General features: G+C 40.8%; 1 protein-coding gene and 1 long non-coding RNA gene across 2 annotated transcripts in view; one reads left to right on the top strand and one right to left on the bottom strand.

The window, feature by feature from the left end:
• The first annotated feature begins 2,411 nt into the window (after nucleotides 1-2,411).
• Nucleotides 2,412-3,552, top strand: LOC121713303 (tumor necrosis factor receptor superfamily member 14-like). The gene is made up of 3 exons (XM_042097840.1): nucleotides 2,412-2,570; nucleotides 2,664-2,804; nucleotides 3,266-3,552. The coding sequence occupies exons 1-3, from the start codon at nucleotides 2,417-2,419 to the stop codon at nucleotides 3,424-3,426; spliced, it is 456 nt and encodes a 151-aa protein (XP_041953774.1). The 5' UTR covers nucleotides 2,412-2,416; the 3' UTR covers nucleotides 3,427-3,552.
• A 1,490-nt stretch (nucleotides 3,553-5,042) lies between these two features.
• The window catches only part of LOC121713306, a 70,960-nt gene continuing 54,939 nt past the window's right edge, over nucleotides 5,043-21,063 (bottom strand). The window contains exon 3 of the long non-coding RNA XR_006032782.1: nucleotides 5,043-5,332. This is a non-coding gene — a long non-coding RNA (uncharacterized LOC121713306). The remainder of the gene's footprint in view (nucleotides 5,333-21,063) is intronic.

Below are 21,063 nucleotides of genomic sequence, written 5' to 3'. Positions count from 1 at the left end.
GAAAAAGATGGATAAAGCCAAAAAAGCTGTCGGGGGCTAAACATAGAAAAAGAAAGGAAAATGAGATGGGATGTCAAGGGATGCGACAGTAGTTAAATAAGTGGATGGTGAAAAGCAACTGGTAGGATTTAAAGTGTGACGTCTGTGCTTGGAGGCTTGCAAATATTCATGTGAACAGACTAACTAGTGTTTGCTAAGCATATGACGATTGAAACATAACCTATTCCATTAAGATAGCTAGGTGGCTACCATGCTCATACTGAACTTTTAATGGCAAACTGCAAACAGAAATGTCACGCTAGCAACAACTCATTGCATGTTTTTCCTAACAATCCTAATCCTACATGTAATTTCCTAACAATCCTAATATTAATAGCTTAATATTGTGCTGATAATGTGGCAAACAAAGGCTAGAGTTGGATCAGCCTTATCCTTTGTGAGCAACAGCTGGCAAAAGGACGTTATGAGAACCGTTTAGACTCTCTTAAAGTCTTAAAGTGACAATGCACCATTTCCATTTAACAATACTTCAAGTTCAAATTGGCAGAATTTCTTAAAAAATAATAATTTGCACTACACAAACAAGTTGTTTGTGTTTTTTTTTTTTTTTTTGGGGGGGGGGGGGGGGGGGGCGCCAATTTGTTGTTGCATACCCCTCAAAAAATGGGTAGCTGCGCCCCTGCCGACGCTACAATACTTTCGTTTTTTCTTCACGCAGTCTTTTCTGTCTCGTCCCTTCTTTTACCCCCCTGCGCTCCACCTCCACCATCATTCTGGCCCCATCCCATCGTTACCCGTCTCCTGCTCTGTTTCTCTCGCTTCTCTTCTTCGATCACTTGAATTGGTCTTTTTGGACAGTGTCCCTGTTTTGAGCCATGTTTGCATATATATAGCCTATACTTCCACGAAACTAACGCCCCAAATATTCTGGCTGCCCGCAGGAAATCACATGCATTGTGGGTAGCTTATTTTTTAAATGAAAACATAGCCTGCTATAGAGTTTACAAATGATTTCCTTTAATTTCACGTTTCCATATCATTATAACCCGATTCGAAATTATTTATGAATTAAGTAGATTATTAATTAATTAATCATTTTTAATACCTTTCCGACATTGCCCTTTTCATCTCACGTACCCCCTAGTGGCAGCTCGCGTGTACCACCATTTGGGAATCCCTGCGACTGACCAGATACAATCGTGATCATACAATATTTCATTTTGATCAAGGAAACTAACAGAAAAACAAAAAAAGGCAAAGGTACTGAGGCAAAAGACTTTGTACATATTTCAAATTCTGAACGAAGGAACTACTGATCCCATTGCAAATTATGCATTTAGGTTTCCTCTTGAATTGTTAAAAAAATAAATATTTGGGTCGTTTCAAAATTGACAGGGTCGGTCGGGTTACAGCAAACAAAAATATGTTTTAAGGATGATTTACATTCTGGAAAGATGTTAAAGATCAACACTGAGGTTGTCTAATTGATATAAACCAAATTGTTTTAATAAAATTGGAGATTGTTCTGGGTATTTTTTAATTTTTATTGTAGATTGAAATTCCCTTTTGTCTGCCAATGGACTATATGCCATGGAAGGCTCTTTGCATAAATCGTTCAGCATTTTAGCATGTACATTCACTAGGTGTAACACCCAACTGGGTCAGTGTAAAAAGGTAGACTAAAGCAAAAGCCACTACAAAACAGGTGATGGTCCACCAGAAATGTATGAGCTGGCTGAAAAGCCTTCCCGGAAGAGCCTGACATATAGGCCATTGAGGTACAAGGAAAATAGTTCAAGAACAGAGAGTAGGCCAAGAGGCTGGATAATAATACAGAGAGAACAAAGTCTCTTTCACTGTGATCCAGACAGGAACAGAACTAATATCTCATGTGGGGGAGGATATGCTATAGGAAACCCAAATAAATTACCTCATAAATGATAAATGATTGATTCCCAGCACCACTTGCACACCTCCCCTATTGCCTATATCAACATTTCTCTTTTATGCTATCACGATCAGAAGGGTTTTTTTTATCTACCAGCCCTACTTGTCAGTAACAATGAGCCAGGTGTTCTAGAAGAACTCACAAACCAACTTTACACACATGGGTCTTAGTTCAGCAACCAGTCACTGGCTTGGTCATTAATGTTCCTCAGTATTTTAATTGCCAATAGGCCTACAGTAGCCAATGGAGCTGCTGATGGAGATGCTGTTATTGATTCTTTGCTCAGAAAAGATCATTACTACTCCTACAGGATCTGTAAATCTTGGAAACCAGGAACAGGCAGAAGTACCCACCACAGACCCCTCACATAATCTCTGAACAACATTGTTTAAAAGTATTTTTCTTCTTTTGACAGATGCATCTATGCAACTGCAGGATATGAGTGAGTTGCTTAGCTGTGTGAACACCATGTTGAAGACGACTGCACCCCAATCAGAGGAGAGCATGGTGAAGCTGGTGATTACTGCTGTGATCCTCCTCCTGACTGTGTCTGGGGTCTCTACTGGCTGTGCCCCAACTGAGTACCTCACAGGACAGAAGTGCTGCCCCATGTGTAGACCTGGTATGGAGAACTCTGTCATAGTACACAACATAAATGAATGGCATTAACCAATGTGATCTACGTATGTTATAATTGCTGATTTATTTTCTAAAGGTTTTTGTGTGCAAAGACACTGCACAGAGTTCTTCAGCACAGAATGTGTTCTGTGTCCGTCATCATTCTACACTGACACACTCAATAATCTGGAGTCTTGCAGTCCCTGTACAGTTTGTGACTCCAGTAAGTCAAGGCAAAGCAAGTGTATTTATATAGCACATTTCATACACAGGGGTAATTCAGTGTGCTTTACATGAACAAAAGCAAAGAGCAATAGTACATAAAAGCATAAAAGGGCAATAGTTAAAAAAGTGATATTTATGTAAAAGATATAAAAAACAACAGAATGATTAAAGGACAGAGTGCAAAACAACAAATTACTGGAACACAGCCAACGACTTCATGTTTTGGCATAAACAGTGAAAGGAATAATGAGCATCCTGATTAACAGCATAAAAGCATGAGAGGTTAAAACCAAATAGTGCTCCTAGTCAAACACCCAGTGGACAGCAGCACTCTTAATGGAAGGCAAATACATCAGCAGTTTTGTTTAGGTTTATTTGTGCACATTGTGCATCAACTAATATTGGGTGTTTGCCTTGTTCATTGCAGTTGAAATGTTATTAACTCTGTAATCATTGTATTATGTTCTAATGTAGGTGCCGGTCTAAGAGTGAAGAGGGCCTGCAGCTCCACCTCAGACACACTCTGTGAGCCTCTGGAAGGTCACTACTGTACTGACCCAATCAAAGATGGCTGCAGAGGAGCTGTGGAACACACAAAGTGCTCATCAGGACGGTACATTAAACAGCCAGGTTAGGAAATACTCTATAACTATTCTAGAGACAGGGTGACATTGTTAATTGAAGAGGTGAAAAACACACACAGGCACACCATGAGACATTGACCTAGAAAGGAACTAAAGGCATATTAAATATCAACTTAGGTTTATTTCTATCTTTTCATGCAGGCACATCGTCTTCAGATACTGTGTGTGGTGAGTGTGGTGATAACACATACTCAAATGGATCATTCACATCCTGAAAACCACACACACAGTGAGTTCATACACTGTACATGTTTCCAGGTTCAAATTAAATACTCAGCTGTTAGTCATGTATCTAAACTGTAATTATTTATGTGACCTGTAGGTGTGAGTTGCTGGGTCTTGATGTCATAAGAAAAGGATCAACATCTTCTGACACCGAATGTGCTGAAAGAAAAAACACTGTTGCCATCGTAGTCAGTGTAGTTGCTGTTATAGTCCTCATATGTGGGGTTCTGGTTGGCCTCTTTATATTATGGAAGAAGAAAAAACCCAAACCAACAACCCCACCAGGTAAGAATGTTTTTTGTTAATCATTTAGGCCTACTGTTATCATAGTTGCCATTTTCAAGAATACTGATAACGACAATTGCTCAGATATTTCTCTTTCTTATTTTTTTTTACACACACATATATTTTCAGTAGTCTATTTTAATTCTTCAATTTTGTTTGCATTTATTTATTTTGCAGACATATTTTTGGAGAAAGACCTTATTGGTCCAGTGCCAGATCACATTGTAACAACAGAGGTAATTTATTCATTAAAGCTTATTCCCATTTCTACCCATATTTGTATTGCTTTTCTCATAATAATGTTTGTTTCTTACTAGGAGCAAGGTGAAAGCTGTAGTGTGATGGCAGCAGTTACGTGATCAGAATGATCTGAATGGTCCAAGTGGCCATGCTAGTTAAAATGATGGTGAGTAGCCTACTGTTGTGCAACTCAGTCTGACTGATAAGGATGAATAATATGCTGCAGGTAACATCCTGTGGAACAGCAGGGATCTGTAGGCAGCCGTGGCCCACTGGTTAGCGCTTCAGACTTGTAACCGGAGGGTTGCCGGTTCGAACCCTGAACAGTAGAAACGGCTGCAGTGCCCTTGAGCAAGGCACCTAACCCCTCACTGCTCTCCGAGCGCCGCTGTAGCAGGCAGCTCACTGCGCCGGGATTAGTGTGTGCTTCACCTCGCTGTGTGTTCACCTGTGTGCTAAGTGTGTTTCACTAATTCACGGATTGGGATAAATGCATGAGACCAAATTTCCCTCACAGGATCAAAAGAGTATATATACTTATACTGATCTCTGGCTTTTTATGGTAACAAGCTATTTTCCTACAAGGAAAGAGAGAATGTTATTATTAAGTTGCAATATGCAAACATCACTGTCAATTAAACCAGTTCCCCCCATCAGTGGTGTACAGTTGGATAAGTCCAAAGAGTGATATGTGATCTCATCCACTTTCTCTTCAGCTGCTTATGAACCAGACAGTATTGCAGGATGCCCTGTTCTCATCCTGGACCGACTGACCACTGTGTCCTGAAGGAGCTGATGCATCATACCTCCTCACTACGCTACCTCACCTCCCCACTGCAGAGACCTGGTCAAGCCAGAGTGGACCTGCATACCACGAGAGAACACTATTTGGTGGATATGGATATTATCACTCTCAATAGCTCTAGTATTTTCAAATCACATTGTTTGTGACATTTTAAACAAAACACCTGACCTACAGTACCTCATGAAGAAAGCACCGCTGTCTACTGTGTGGACCGCTGTGGACCTGCATATCTGATGGTGAACTGAGGGACCTGTCCTGGGCCCTGCATATCTGATGGTGAACTGAGGCAACTGCCCTGGAACCTGCATATCTAATGGTGAACTGAGGCAACTGCCCTGGAACCTGCATATCTGATGGTGATTTATCAGCATTGATCATAAACAACAGTTTAATGTTTTGGCGCTCTATAAGTGAAATTGAAAATAAAATGAGTTACATTATTTGTATCCTCATTTAAAGCCACTATAAATGTAAAAAATGTCAGTATATCTATGTGTGCTGATTGCTTTTACTTTTGAAAAAACAAAATCAGATAAAGCCTTTATAGGAATAGACATAACATAAAGATAAATATGTATACAAGTTAAAATAACCAAGATTTAGCACAAATGACATGTCAGCTGCTGTATAGTTTGTGATGATCGATAATCCCGGTGTGTTTTCTAGTGAGATGTACAGATGTACAAGTCATGTGATGGGCAGGGGGGGGGTACCCATGATTCTTCTCAACTAAAGTGTTTTTGCTGATGAAGGGACACAGTGGTCAGTTTGTCCTCATGTCAGCTAAATACTCAGAGGAACTGTGAACTTTCTCAGGTGCAGGAAGTGCATCCTCTGTTTCGCCTTTTTGTATAGTAGTTGACTGCTGAGTATAAAAGTTGACTGTTACATATAAGTATATATACTCCTTTGATCCTGTGAGGGAAATTGTGTCTCTGCATTTATCCCAATCCATGAATACACACAGTAAACACACAGTGAGGTGAAGCACACACTAATCCCGACGTAGGCGTTCGGGGAGAAGTGAGGGGTTAGGTGCCTTGCTCAAAGGCACTTCAGCCGTGCCTACTGTTCGGGGTTCGAACTGGCAACCCTCCGGTCACAAGTCCGAAGCGCTAACCACGACTGCCTTCACATGTTGTGAAGGTGCAGTGCCCAGAGGCTCCCAAAACCTTAGCTGTCAATGTTTAGTGTTCTCAGCTTCATGTTGTTTTGAATACATCAGATTACATCAGAAACAAGAAAGCGGATATTCTAAGTAAAAAGCAACGCCTTGTCTTCAGGGGTGAGAAGAAAACAATGCAAGGGTCACGGTCACTCAGTCCGACGCACACTGACAGATAATCTATTAGTGCTGTAGGCTACATTGGACAAAGAAGTGAATACTACTTTGGGGTCCAATTACATCATCCACTAGATAAAACAAAATGTACAACCACATGGGTCGAAATGAGAGCGAGGAAATGTATATAGTGTGCTGAAATAAATGTATATAATATTGATTTGTGCATTTTAACATCTCACGTGTGTAAATACCTGTCTCGCAACAGAGCCCCTAACAAACCCCAAAACAAATCTAAACATTGCTGGTGCTCACTATAATAGTTTCTGGTGAGCACAAGAGTTTCTGGTGTGAATGAGAAATTGTCTGAAGTGTGCATTTTATTTTTGCCACATGATTCTTCTCAGCATTCTGAACAGTCCTGGCTGTTGGTTGCAGTCTGTTCTTGTGTTCTTGCTATTGGCTGGTCACTCAGCCCTACAGCCTCATCACCTGTTGCGACATAATGCACTTACTCAGAAGCATACACATCCGTTTTTGCTATTTGAGGTGTCAAGTTTTGCGAATGTTTGGGAGTTCAAGTTTGAAGTGCTCTCAGGAACAGTGTTTTGCTGATGAAGGAACACAGCGGTTAGTTTGTCCTGATTTCACCTAATACTCAGAGGAACTGTGAACTTCCTCAGATGCAAGTGCTTCCTCTGTTTTGCCTTTTTGAAGTTGGGGTTGATCTGGAGTTGAAGTATATATACTCTTTTAATCCCGTGAGGGAAATTTGGTCTCTGCGTTTATCCCAATCCGTGAATTAGTGAAACATACTCAGCACACAGTGAACACACAGTGAGGTGAAGCACATACTAGTCCCGGTGCAGTGAGCTGCCTGCTACAGCCACGCTCGGGGAGCAGTGAGGGGTTAGGTGCCTTGCTCAAGGGCACTTCAGTCATTCCTACTGGTCGGGGTTCGAACCAGCAACCCTCCGGTTACAAATCCGAGGCGCTAACCAGTAGGCCACGGCTGCCTAAATCCTCTGGTTCAGGTTTTGGGAGATTAGATCCCAGAAAACTAAAGATCTCCATGTTGAGTATAGCTTAGCTGAATATAGTTGAGTATCAGGGTTGGGTAGTAACGGATTAGCCTACATGTAATCTGGATTACGTAATCAGATTACAAAAATCAAGTAACTATAATCAGCCCAGATTACAATAAAAAAATTGTGTAATCAGATTACACATTGTTGGGGATTACCTGATTACATTTTATCATGCAAATAATGCAACTTTTTTACGATAGCCTAGCTATCTTTTAATTTGACAAGCAGTTCATTCGGATGTCCACTTTTTAAACTTTAAGATAAGAACAAAATTATTCATACCCCTGGCAAATATTGATTTTCTCTTGACCAATATGTTTGTTCTTAATTAAAATGACATTTGCACATGCCAAAAGGTTGCAAGGCAATGTGGTAAAGCATTTTAACATTTTTATTTAAAAATTGTTCATACCCTTTTTAAACAAGCACTGGAAACATCTTTATTTACCACCACAGCTCTCAAAATGGTTCATATAATACCCACTAAGCCTCTTTATGTCTCCACAATGATTGTAGACTGCACCTTTTTAGCAGCAATCTGGGTTTTGAGGCAGGAACGATTATTTGCAATCACTTTGGCCTTGTGCACACTTTTTTGACGGATTGAGGTCCGCTCTAAAATGTTGATTTTGCTCTCTGTTAACCATTTCTTGCCTTGTTTGGCTGTATGTTTTGGATCATTGTGTGGTTTAATGTTCAAATGCTACCTTTTGGGGCAGTCATGGCCTACTGGTTAGGGCTTCGGCCTTTGGGCTTGCCGGTTCGACTTTACTAATTCACGAATTCTTTCATCAATTCTGTGGTGGTGTCTTTTACCTAATGCGCATATTTATTGAAGTAATCTAAAAAAGTAATCCTAAAGTAATCAGATTACGTTACATGTTTTTGGTAATCCAACTGATTACGTTACTGATTACAAAAATTGCCATGTAATTTGTAGTCAGTAACGGATTACATTTCAAAGAAATCTGACCGAACGCTGTTGAGTATAATAGTTGACTGTTGAGCGTAGTTGAGTATGATAGTCGACTGTTGAGTATACTGTAGTTGAGTATGATAGTTGACTGTTGAGTATACTGTAGTTGAGTATGATAGTTGACTGTTGAGCGTAGTTGAGTATGATAGTTGACTGTTGAGTATACTGTAGTTGAGTATGATAGTTGACTGTTGAGTATACTGTAGCTGAGTATGATAGTTGACTGTTGAGTATACTAGTTGACTGTTGAGTATACTGTAGCTGAGTATGATAGTTGACTATTGAGTATACTGTAGCTGAGTATGATAGTTGACTGTTGAGTATACTGTAGCTGAGTATGATAGTTGACTGTTAAATATTGTGAAGGTGCAGTGCCCGGAGGCTCTAAAAGCCTTAGCTGTTTAGTGTTCTCAGCTTCATGTTGTTTTGAATACATCAGATTAGCGGATCAACCATTCTACACCCTAGCGATATGAAGCCTGGCGACTTTCTCAGATAAGGCTGATAACTGTTTGATAAAGCGCTGATAAACAGCCATGAAGCAATTTGCTCCTCTAGACTAGCTGATAACCGTTTCTAGACGTGTACTGTAGTTGTTGGTGTACAATGAGAAGAACGTTGGGGACAGGACACCTGCGTTGTGTTGACCTGCACACACCTGGACTCAAACCCGCAAAACAGCAGCACCTCGGATCAGGATGTAGAGTGGGTTAGTATTACTATAAATCAAAATGATTCATATCAATAAGTATATCAATGGTACTATGTTATAGGCCTACCATAGTGAGAATAGGCAAGAAAGGGAGAGTTGAGAGAGAGAAGAGGAGGGGTTGTACGGCATGACACATGAAAAGTCCATGACAGCGCTATGCTATAGCAGCATAATTAAGGCATAGTGAGGGGTAGTCGATACCAGCGCAGGTATGGTCAGTGACCACCATCGCACGCATGACTGGGGCGCCAGTCACATGAGGACACAGCAGGGTGGTCAATTCCAAAAAACCCTGAGGTGGTTGAAGTTCCACACTGCATATGGGAGGCACTAAAGAGGTTTTAAGTCTAGACTTAAAAATAGGGAGGGTGTCTGCTAATCGAACTGAGGGAGGGAGATTATTCCAGAGGAGGGGTGCGCGGTAGCAGAAAGCTCTGTCTCCTACTGTAATTTTTGAGATTCTTGGGTTTTCTTGGGATTCTAACAAGAAGTCCAGTATTGTAAGTGATCGTAAGAGTCTAGGTGGGTTATAAGGGACTAGGAGATCTTTGATATATTCAGGTGCCCGGACATTTATGGCTTTGTATATTAGAAGTAATATTTTGAAGTTAATGCGACTTTTAACAGGCAGCCAGTGTAGAGATGCTAGGATAGGGGAAATATGTTCATTATTTTCAGTCCTATTGAGTGTGCGAGCAGTTGCATTTTGTAGAAGCTGTAAGCTCTTTAGACAGGTATTATTGCAGCCAGCATATAGAGCATTGCAATAGTCTTTCCTTGAGGTGAAAAAAGCATGGATTAATTAAGGTAAGGACTTCATTATCTTTGAAATGGTAAAATTAAGTTTTGGTGATCTGTTTTATGTGATTATTTAGTGATAGGTCCTGGTCAATTATAACTCCTAGGTTTTTAACTTGTGGATGAGGTCAGTAGAAGATCACTATATGTAGCCTGTGATGAGGACAGGATATCACTCATCTTTTTAGGACCTAAAACCATGACTTCTGTTTTATCTGAGTTCAAAAGCAGGAAATAGTTTGTCAACCATGTCTCTATGTCTCTTACATGTGTCAATTCATCAGGTTTTATGGAGAGGTATAGTTGTGTATCATCTGCATAGGAGTGGAAATGAATGCCATGTTTCCTAATTTCAGAGCCTAGGGGAAGCGTGTAAAGAGAAAGTAACTTTATTGTCATTGTGCAGAGTACAAGTACAAAGACAGCGAAATGCAGTTTGCATCTAACCAGAAGTGCAAAAAGCAGAAAAGTTCATTGTAATATACAAAATATATACAGGTGGTGCATAGACAGGACAAGAAATATAGTGCAGTGTGTGTGTGTGTGTGATGTGGCCTACAAGACTCTGCTTATATTATTAACCGACTAGGAGAGGCAGCACTACGTTATGAAAACTTGCATCATGACAGCATATTACTTACTTTAAATGCATACTTACTATCAACCGAGGTGGCAGCCGAGACATCAAGAGAAGATCAAGAGTGTCTATTCACATGTTAAGTTCCTTTCTGGGGGGGGGGGCATTTGACATCCCCTAATGACAAGCCTGCATACACACACACACACACACACTGATGTGCGAGCATTTTTTGTGCATTTTTAATCAGCTACTACTTTTACCAAAAGCACTTGTTTGTGTATCCAAGGGCACACACACCCATTCATACTCACTTGATTTATTTCTTAGATACACATACCTAAGGGTATCTGTAGTGATGACCACTACTGTAATTACAAGGGAGGGCAGCATTGGTGTTGTAAATAACTCTTCCATTAGGTGGTGCTAATACACCACATCCAGAGCCGTATAAATAGAGAGAGACAAGCCAACTGTAGCCACAGCTCCCCTGAGACAGACACTCCTACAGACACAAACGCCCATAACTCCTTCAGGGGAAAGAGCTGTGTCAGATCTCTGGTAAAAAGGGGATCACACTGTTCATGATTAAACATGTCTACACTGCTACAAAAATAGACAGTTCAGTGCATGTTGATCATGGTGCCATGGGAAGCTACTTACTGCGTGAGTGCTCACTATTGAGACAAGAAACAACAGTGAAAACAAAAGTGGAGCAGTTGGCAGCTGAGTCTTCTCTTTCACAGCTTGAAATGCAATCAGACCTGGCAGATGATCTCTTACATGTCTTGTCTTGGGTTTTGTTATGTAAACTCTGGCTCACAAAGCTTAGCACTGCATCATATATCTTTGTGCAGGCCCGTACTTCCTTGTCATCCAGAGCATTTGGGTATAATCTGTTTTTGGGTCATCTCATTTGACTACAGCAGCACAGCTCATAGATCAAGAGCATCACATTACAAAACACACCTTCAAACTACTTGTACTTCAGTTTGAAATAGCTGCAAAAAACAGCAACGTCCACATCACACAATATAATGATTAAGACACAAACATCATAATTGGCCCCTTTAAAAAGCAATTGCATGAATAATAGAAACAGCGACAGCCAATCAGAACCCATGAAACCATCAGCAGAACTACTGTGCTTGTACTCAGTGTTCTTAATGGCCTTATCAGTGACCGGCAGAGTGGACAGATGCTCTTATCGCCACAGCAACAGTTAGCATTACAGAACTTGTTGGCACAGTGACTGGGCCTTTGCAGCCTTGCAGACATTTCATATTGTGTCAATTTGTTGGTAATCTGTAGAACTGTTACCCCCTTCCTGAGGTATCTCCCACATGGTGCTTTCACACTTCACCAGGGTTAAGGTCATGTGACTTCTCTGGCCAAACCACTCCAGTGTTTGCATGTTTTTGACCCTTTAAAAATCTTCCTTTCATGGCCAGCTACAGATACATCTTGTTGTTGTTACATCTCATTATACGGGTATAAGAGAGTAAGAGTAAGAGAGTATAAGAAATTCTTGTTTTTTTTTGCTCCTCAAAAATTAAGTAATAAATTAATAGTATGTTTTGGAGTCTGGTGGTTCGAGCCTTAACACTTCGATATTGCTTGCCAGATGGTAGCAGCTGAAACAGCCCATGACTAGGATGGCTGGGATCCATATTGATTCTTTTGGCCTTTCTGATGCATCTCCTGTTGTATAAATCCTGAATGGAGGCTGATCCATCCACATATGCCTTGTGCAACTCTTTGTAGTGCTTTTTGTTTGGTTGCGGAGCATTGATGCTACCAGTCAGGATGCTCTTTGTAGAGCCTCTGTAAAAGGCCTTCAGGATCTTGGATCGCATACCAAACTTCCTTAGTCATCTCAGGTGGAAGAGATGCTGTTGGGCTTTTTTACAATATGGTCAGTGTGACCATCCCAGGTAAGGTCTTCTGTGATATTAACGCCAAGGAACTTGACGTTTTTGACCCTTTCCACAGCATCGCCGTTGATGGTAATGGTGTCAAACTGATCTTCTTTCCTTCGGATGTTTACAATTAGCTCTTTGGTCTTTGCCATGTTGAGAGTTGCCAGGTTGTTGTTCTCATGACACCACTGTGTTAAGTCTCTCCTATAGGCTGTTTCATCGTTGTTAGTAATAAGACCAATTATACTGGTGTCATCAGCAAACTTAATAACCATATTAGAGCTACTGTATGTTGTGTAGCCAGGGAAGGTGAATGCTGTGTACGTTGGGGTAACGCCCCCCTGTACTACAGCGGAACTTCCCGCACCTTCCCATGATTATTAGTTAATCACTTTGGCTCTACATAATCCTTGCACCTGTGTCGAATTGGGAGTGGTTTGCTGTGTCGCGTTTGGGCTGCCGTGTGGCATCGGAGTGTCTTGTCTTGGGTAACTCTGCTGGGCTAAAGGTCATCTAACTTTGGGCATTTAGCTGGCTTACGCGAACATGGTGTTAAAACCTTGACCTCTGCTAACTGTCCCTCTTTGCTTCGTAGAAATCGCCCTGTGCATCTGTCCCCTTTGTGTCAGGCTAAGGACGATTCGCGGGGTATAGTACTGTATCTCGGACGTCGCTTGGTGTGTCTTGCTCGCTGGTAAACCACAAGTCACGGAAGTAGGAGTGGGTTTGCGTGGCTATGGCGCAGCACCTCCGGTAGGTCCTTAATTATGAGCCTGGCTTGTGAAATATCTCCGTGGTGACACTAATGTGTGTGTGTGTGTGTGTGTTTGCATATTGTTACACAGGAGAGAAATGCTCACCTTGCTGACAACACTGTAGGTGGAAATCGCAACGTTTATACCTACTGTTACACCATCCTGACATCCTATTGATACATTCTATGTTATCGGAGCTAATCTGATGTTCTCTGTTTCCAGAGGCCTTACTCAGAAGCCACTGTTGTTTTGCTGGTGCTTATGTTTGGTGTTCATTCATCCTGTTTGTCTGCTCCGTTTCGTCTGCTTCGTGTGTTTGTTTGGTGTCCTATGTGTTTGTTTTAGTGCTGTCAGTTAAACGCGTTATTAACGGCGTTAACGTAAACCTATTTTAACGGCGTCAATTTTTTTAACGCGAGATTAACGTTCTTTTTGGTTAAACAAACTTTGTAGTTTTTTCACATGCTGTTGCAACAACTAGTAACGTTAGAACAACTACAACACCACACTGGATTTAGCTAGACCGGAAACTAAACAATACGCACTGACGAATGGAATGGAACGTTGTATGTGCTGCACGTACACGCCCACTTTTAGGGAAAAGATGACTGATATAATGGAAACCTATGCTGCATCAAAGTGGGGAGCGAAAAGGGCTTATACTTACTAAATCTTGAAACAAACATGAATAAAAGGCACAAAATAAGGTCGGTGTAAGAGTTATCTGTGTGTTTATGGGATTAATGTGACCATGTTCCTATGGTTTGCTCTTTCTAGTTTACAGGAGTGTCACGAATGTATCGATAGGCACAGTCAAACTGCCTGTGGCTGACTATAACTAAGTTCAGCAAGCTTAACTTTACATGTCATAACATCAACTAAACATAAGTCACACATTCATTCTATCACTTGTAATATGAACGTAGCCTATTTCCTACAACTACAGTAGGTGAGATAATTGGCTATGTTATACTGAAGTTCCACAGTTAGCTAGCTAGCAAGCTAACCATTTTACATGGGATATTATGGTGTACATGCTAAGTGTACAGTACATGCTAAATTTGTTCTCAACATGGGGTATTGCAAACGAATTAGGTTGGTAATGTACATAGTTTCGACATGAGTAAGTTACATAAACATAATTCTTAATAACTGCCGTGTTAGTAAAATGATTGAATGTCCTGTGAATTAAAAATAGATGTAACGTCAACGTGTGATTACTAGCTGTCTATCAATGATATAATGTTAACTTGTTTTCCTCTAAAATGGGGCGTGATTCAGATTAAATGTATCTTTATGATGATGCGCCGTTAGTAGGCTACGTAAAGGCATGCTGCACACACTTGTTTGGGCTTACAAGCCGGCCAAAGAGTAGTAGCTTAGGCTGACGCATTAAATGTGTGCCACCAAAGATTCTTTCACCGTCACTTGTTCTGTTATCAACATTCCTCTTTGGCTGCTACTATTTGCGATGCACTCTGCTTTCGACATTCATTTACATTAGATTCCATTCTTTTCAATACAACTCCGCACACCAGCATCGCACTTTGGCGCCGTGTAAATCACGATTCAGTTATATTTGGTCGATGCTGCTCCATAAAATCCATTGTTCATCCAGTGTTTGTTAAAAACTTCGGCGCTGATGTGTGTGGCAAGTGACAGTGCACCATAGACTGTAGGCCTATAAAATGGCAATGCACTGATGTTGAAAACTTACTTATTTTCAACTGAACTTAAAGATAATGAATATAGTATGAATATAATATTTTCTGTTTGTTATGTCCTTTATAATGTGTGTAGGCCTACATGTTGTGCACGCACTTCTGCGTAGCATTTATTTCAGTTTGTATCAGCTAAATTTCTGAAGAATATTGTGTTGCCTCAGGTCTGCTGCACATCTTTTGAAATTTGATTTGAAATAATCATATAGACCTACGTCTTAAAGTTCAGTTGATAAAGTAACTTGCTTTGCTTTCATTTGAATCCCAATCAAGATACACAATAATTGCTTTATTGTTAATATGGACTCCTGGAAAGTTCAGAAATGCAAAATAATAGAATTTTAACCATATGATAAAATGATTAATCGTGATTAATCGTGATTAACTATAGGAATTCAGCGATTAATCGCGATTAAAAGTTTTAATCGTTTGACAGCACTAGTTTGTTTGCATGTTTGTTTGCTTGTGTTTGTTTGCTTGTGTGTTCAGTGGGTTGTCTGTTAAGTGTGGTTGCCTGTGTGTTTGTTCATTCATTCAAGTAATTGATGTACCAGTGTTGATTTATTTATTTTCATTGTGGATGTCAATTGGGGTTTTCGTCAGGGGGTCAGTGTGTGTTCGTCTTTGTTCTTTGTGGTCCTTTGTCTTTCTTTTATGGTTTGTCTCAATGCAAGATTGATCTGAGTGCTCGTTGCTGTTCATTTGGATGCATTTGATTTGTGTATGTATTCCTGTGTCTCTTATAAGCTAAACCAACGGGTCATAGGCCACTTATCATACACTATTCCCACTATGTCCCCCATAGCTTCCCAGTGGGGCCAGTGCAGCGTGATCGGCTTGGCTTCTCTCTCTCTACACAGTGTGGTGTTGACTTGCAGTGTGTGTTCAAATCTTCTGTCTTTCTTACTTCGCAGTTTTGCAGAGATTTGCAGTGTTGAGGTTTGCAGTCACATGGGTGGGTGGTGGTGAGTCTCTGGCATTAGTCCCACTAAGTCCCTAGTTAAAGCCAGCCAATAATAATAAAATTATATCAAATTAACCCTTTCTCTTACAGTGCAACCTCTATTATGCTATAGCTTAATTTGAATAAAAGTTGTGTACTTATATCCACGTCTCTGTTCTCCTTATTTTGAGGCAATTGACACTATCAACCTGTTTGTGGGGTAATGCCTCATGGTATTCGCATTGCCACACAGTCATGAGTATACAGGGAGTAAAGGAGTGGACACAGGACACAACCCTGGGGGGCACCTGTGTTGATGGTCAAGGAGGATGAAATGATGGAGCCCATTCTCACCACCTGGCATCACCCTGACAGAAAGTCCAGAATCCAGCTGCATAGACTGGTGTGTATACCAAGACTCCTGAGCTTGCTGTCAACTCTACTGGGGACAATGGTGTTAAAGTGTAAGTTCAGTGTAAATTGACCCATAGTCCTGTTGTTCAAGCTCATCACATGCAGCACATAGGAAAAAGAATGAGACAATTTGGGACAACATGGGCCAAGTTATGGACAGGCAGCTTAAAGCAGACCCATGGGCCAAGTTATGGACAGGCAGCTGAAAGCAGACCCATGGGCCAAGTTATGGACAGGCAGCTTAAAGCAGACCCATGGGCCAAGTTATGGACAGGCAGCTTAAAGCAGACCCATGGGGCAAGTTATGGACAGGCAGCTTAAAGCAGACCCATGGGCCAAGTTATGGACAGGCAGCTTAAAGCAGACCCATGGGCCAAGTTACGGACAGGCAGCTTAAAGCAGATCCATGGGCCAAGTTATGGACAGGCAGCTTAAAGCAGACCCATGGGCCAAGTTACGGACAGGCAGCTTAAAGCAGACCCATGGGCCAAGTTACGGACAGGCAGCTTAAAGCAGACCCATGGGGCAAGTTATAGACAGGCAGCTTAAAGCAGATCCATGGGCCAAGTTATGGACAGGCAGCTTAAAGCAGACTCATGGGCCAAGTTATGGACAGGCAGCTTAAAGCAGACCCATGGGGGCAGTTGGGAGTTACTTTCAGTTTCAGTTTTGATGTCCCTATGGGTCTGCTTTAAGCTGCCTGTCCATAACTTGGCCTACGTTGTCCCAAATTGTCTCATTCTTTTTCTGATGGGCTGCATGTGGTGAGCTTGCATCAGCCCATGCTGAGTTGGCTACCCGGTCAAAATCCTGTCAAAATCTAGCAGTAGGCCTAACTACACACAAGCAAAAGGCTATGAAACATCAACAGTATACTTTACACAATAACCCTGCTAATGTGCTAACTGGCATTTATTTGAAATGTTATCAGCAAAGTTGTAATGTGAAAACTTTATTTCACGTTGTGTTCCAAACAACATAATGACATGACATTAATCTTTCATGTGCATGAGGCCCATATAGCATCTCAAAGAATATGAAGATTATGCTAAAAGCTAGCTTGCAAAAACACAAATACCGTATGTAGGTTACATACCTCTGCATTGATATCCCTGAGCTGTCAAAGAGGCTACAGAATAATCGTTATCGCTAATTAATCTGCTCTGACGGGGTAGCCTGCCTACTAGCGCTGGGAATCTAAACACTTCAACACCGGAATATGTAACATGTTTAAAATTATTGCGTGTTATGGGGGAAAACATCATTAAATGTCTTGAAGCATTTGGGAACACACTGAATGAAGTTGAAAGCAGAGTAACGTTAGATTAGGTTGCTTCCAAATGCCATTGTCCATGACCTGGCAGTTCCATGGCAAGTGGTTTTAACATACAGTACCTTATGGCAAGTCGCCTACACTGGGTAAACTTGAACGCAGAGCTTATCATTGTGTGTGCATCCATGGCAAGCTGCTTTAACATATAAATGTATTATGTGTAGAAGCAATGAGATATTGATAGTAAATTAAATATAACAGTTCAATTCCATGTTCCAATTTGCCTCATCAATAAAAAAGCAATTCATGCTTTAGAACATTTTATTTTAAAAACAAAGTACCGGTTTAGGCACCGTTTTAAAAGTATCGATTTAGCACCAGTATCGGATAAAACCCAAACGATACCTAACCATAATGCTGTGGTATGCTGGGGAGGAACCCCTAAGAAGAGGGATGCTGGGCGACTAGATACAGTAGGCTGGTAAGGGAAGCTGGCTCTGTTGTGGGAGCTGAACTGGAGTGCATCAATTCAATATCAGACAAAAGGACCCTGAACAAACTAATCAACATCTTGGACAATGACTGTCATCCACACTTCACCCCACTATCATAAAGCAGAAGAGCTTGACCAGTTGGAGACTATGCTCACTGCCATGCACAACTGACAGACTGAGGAAGTCATTTGTCCTCAGGGCCATACAACTCTTCTAAAGGGAAGAGGAGAAATAGACTTCTCTGCATAGTCTATCTGCGTCTCCACCCTCTTCTACACTTCCATGACCTCCTATAACAATGTTGTGTACCGACTGTCCACTGTGTTACTGCTTACACTGTCTACACTGTTTACTGGCTATATTAGCCCACATACACAAGCCCTCCCTACATCCAATTACTTCAAAGCTATCCTTTCATTGCTGCTATAAATCTTTTATTACTATGTTTACATTTTTCTCTTATATTGTCCATATTTATTGCTGGTGGCTAAACTTTAACCCTGCACTGTTGCACTGTTGGACTTATTTGCACCACCACAATGACACACACCTCATTGAGCACCCTATATACTGAATCACAGGGTCAGTCCCTGCCCTGTCACTACAAGCACATGATGCTTATACATCCTTAGTACATTCATGTGGATCCTTGTTTTAATATCTTTAGTATCTTTTACTGTTCTTTTTAGTCATGTGGATTTTATCATCCTGTTTATGTTGTAGTGTATGTTATGTGTGGTTAAGCTACTGGAACCTTGAATTTCCCCTTGGGGATCAATAATTTATCTATCTATCTATCTATCTATCTATCTATCTATCTAATAGTCATAATTCAATGGTCGCTGTTTTAAGCCTGCCTTTGTTCATGTTGATGTTGAGTTTGACTTGGCCTCTCATTTAACGTGATTGATGATTGATGAAGTGGGCATCAATGGACGATGTTCGCTAACGCTCTTATGTAGTGAGTGTTCAAGGTACAGAGAAAATGAAATAAAGTTTGAATTTCTCATGCTTCGTTCCTATGCATTTTAAATGACAGTTGGTGGCGACAATGTAGGCCTACAATATGATGTTGAAAACATCAGCCATAACATAATGACATCACATATTTTCCAACCCAGCCCTTAGCCCCCCTCGCATGAAACAGCTTCCAGCGCGCCTGAGGGAACCAGTATAGTGCATTTTGACCAACGTCCCAGCAAACAATTTTCGGTTCAGGGAATGTTCCGCGGATGTCCGCTGAAGGGTGCGAGAACGTTTCTTATGGAATGTTCCCTCACGGTCATTCAGGAAAGTTTTCTTGATGACGCCAAGATGTTCTTTTGTGGTCAAATAATTGGTTCCAGGAACCTCCGCGGAACGTTCTCAAACATAGAAACAGTTTTTAAACATCTTTGATAGATCATTTCAGTCAACGTGTTATATCCTCTGAATAGCCTAGCCTACAATATGGAAAAGGTTTTGTATGGGTAAAAAATCTCCTAGCCTATGCCAATTGGCCATAAAGCATGTAGCCTACTGAATTCAGTGTTTCCCACAGAATTGGATTCAATTTGTGGCGGTAGCTGACTTTGACAACGGGGGGGGGGGGGGGGGGGTTAAAATAAAGGTTTGTACTTCTCCTTGGGACAAGCACTTTTGAATTTTGGAAAACACTTTTTGCAAACATTCATTGTCAGAGTCAATAAAATGAGCCCTTCAACGAAATTGACAAGCAGCTGTAAGTAGACTAAGCATGCTAAATTCGACATCCAAATCTAACGTTAGCTTTGAGATACTGTATGATTTCATAACTTAACTTAGTTTAGTCTCTTCAATGTAGCCTACTATGTTGTGACCTTAGCAGAGTTCACTTCAATGCAGCAGTTTTGAGCAAATTTGCGCAGCTACATACATAGCTACGTACATGAATTTAAATGTGAAACAAAAATATGTTTTAATTTGGATTATACCGAATTTTGATTATCCAATTGGGTGTGTTATTGGGATTTTATACATTTAATGTGTGCAAATATAATTTTGGTAACCTTACAATAGGGCTGTCAATCTTTTTCCATAACCCAATTCGAATTTCATTCATTATTATGTTTAAGAATCAAATTATATTTGAATATTTAATGGTCAAATGTTGGCTATTATTAATATTTACGATGCATCTCTATACACTGTATAAACTGGCTTATGCATTGCCAATGCCACTATAAACGCATGGTTGACTTGTTATATTGAACAAAAGCTCAGTCTACCAACGATATCTGTGCAACTTGAGTGGTTTCAATTTCTTTTGCGCAGACGTGCGCACACACACTGAATGAACGCCCATACCACTACCACTTTATTGAATGCCTCTATGTTTGATGACGCCAAATTAGCAAGTATTTCCTGATTGGGAAATGCACCGGACATAGCCAAGAGGAGGGAGGCAAAATCCTAATTGTTGCCTGCTTTATTCCTCGTCCTTGGACTGTTTACCTACCTAGCTTGTCAGGGTGTAGCGTTATCAGATCAGCACTCAGGCTGCTCGCTGCTACATATTCTGCAGATTACGGCATTGTTAGGCTAACTGTTATTTTTCCGTTTTCTGATAGAAATCCAAAAACATTCCACACATCGCTGATATGGTCAGGCGTGGTGATCTCCGTGGGTGAATCGCTTCTGCCATATTTAGATTGTGCATTAGACGTGACAAAAGCATTTTGTTTTCACCCAAAACACCACATTCGAGTAGTAATTTCCAAATTCGAGTACTATTGATTTTTTAAATATTCGATTTATATCCGACTTCAGAAATTCGTTCCAACAGCCCTACCTTACAACCTCAGACCAGGCAACATTGTGCGGACCCCCTGTAATCTCTGGTGACCCCTAGTGGGTTCCAGGTTGGGAACCACTGACCTAATCAAACCGTTTTAATGGGCATATCCCACTATTTTATTGTTCAAATCGTCAGCAAAGAGTAAACTGTTTTAACCATATTGTTTCAAAATTAACAATTGGCTAATAGTCTATAAACAAGGCAACTGACTAACTCTTGCAATGCATGCTGGGAAGCAAATAAAGCCAACAATTTGCAAAATGACCACTTAAATGATGACTTTTGGTGGATTTTGTGGAAAGAAAG

Source organism: Alosa sapidissima, chromosome 7, assembly GCF_018492685.1.
Source record: "Alosa sapidissima isolate fAloSap1 chromosome 7, fAloSap1.pri, whole genome shotgun sequence".
NCBI classification, from domain to species: Eukaryota; Metazoa; Chordata; class Actinopteri; order Clupeiformes; family Clupeidae; genus Alosa; species Alosa sapidissima.
Note: the sequence above shows the minus strand (reverse complement) of the source record. Positions and strands in the feature narration are given on the sequence as shown.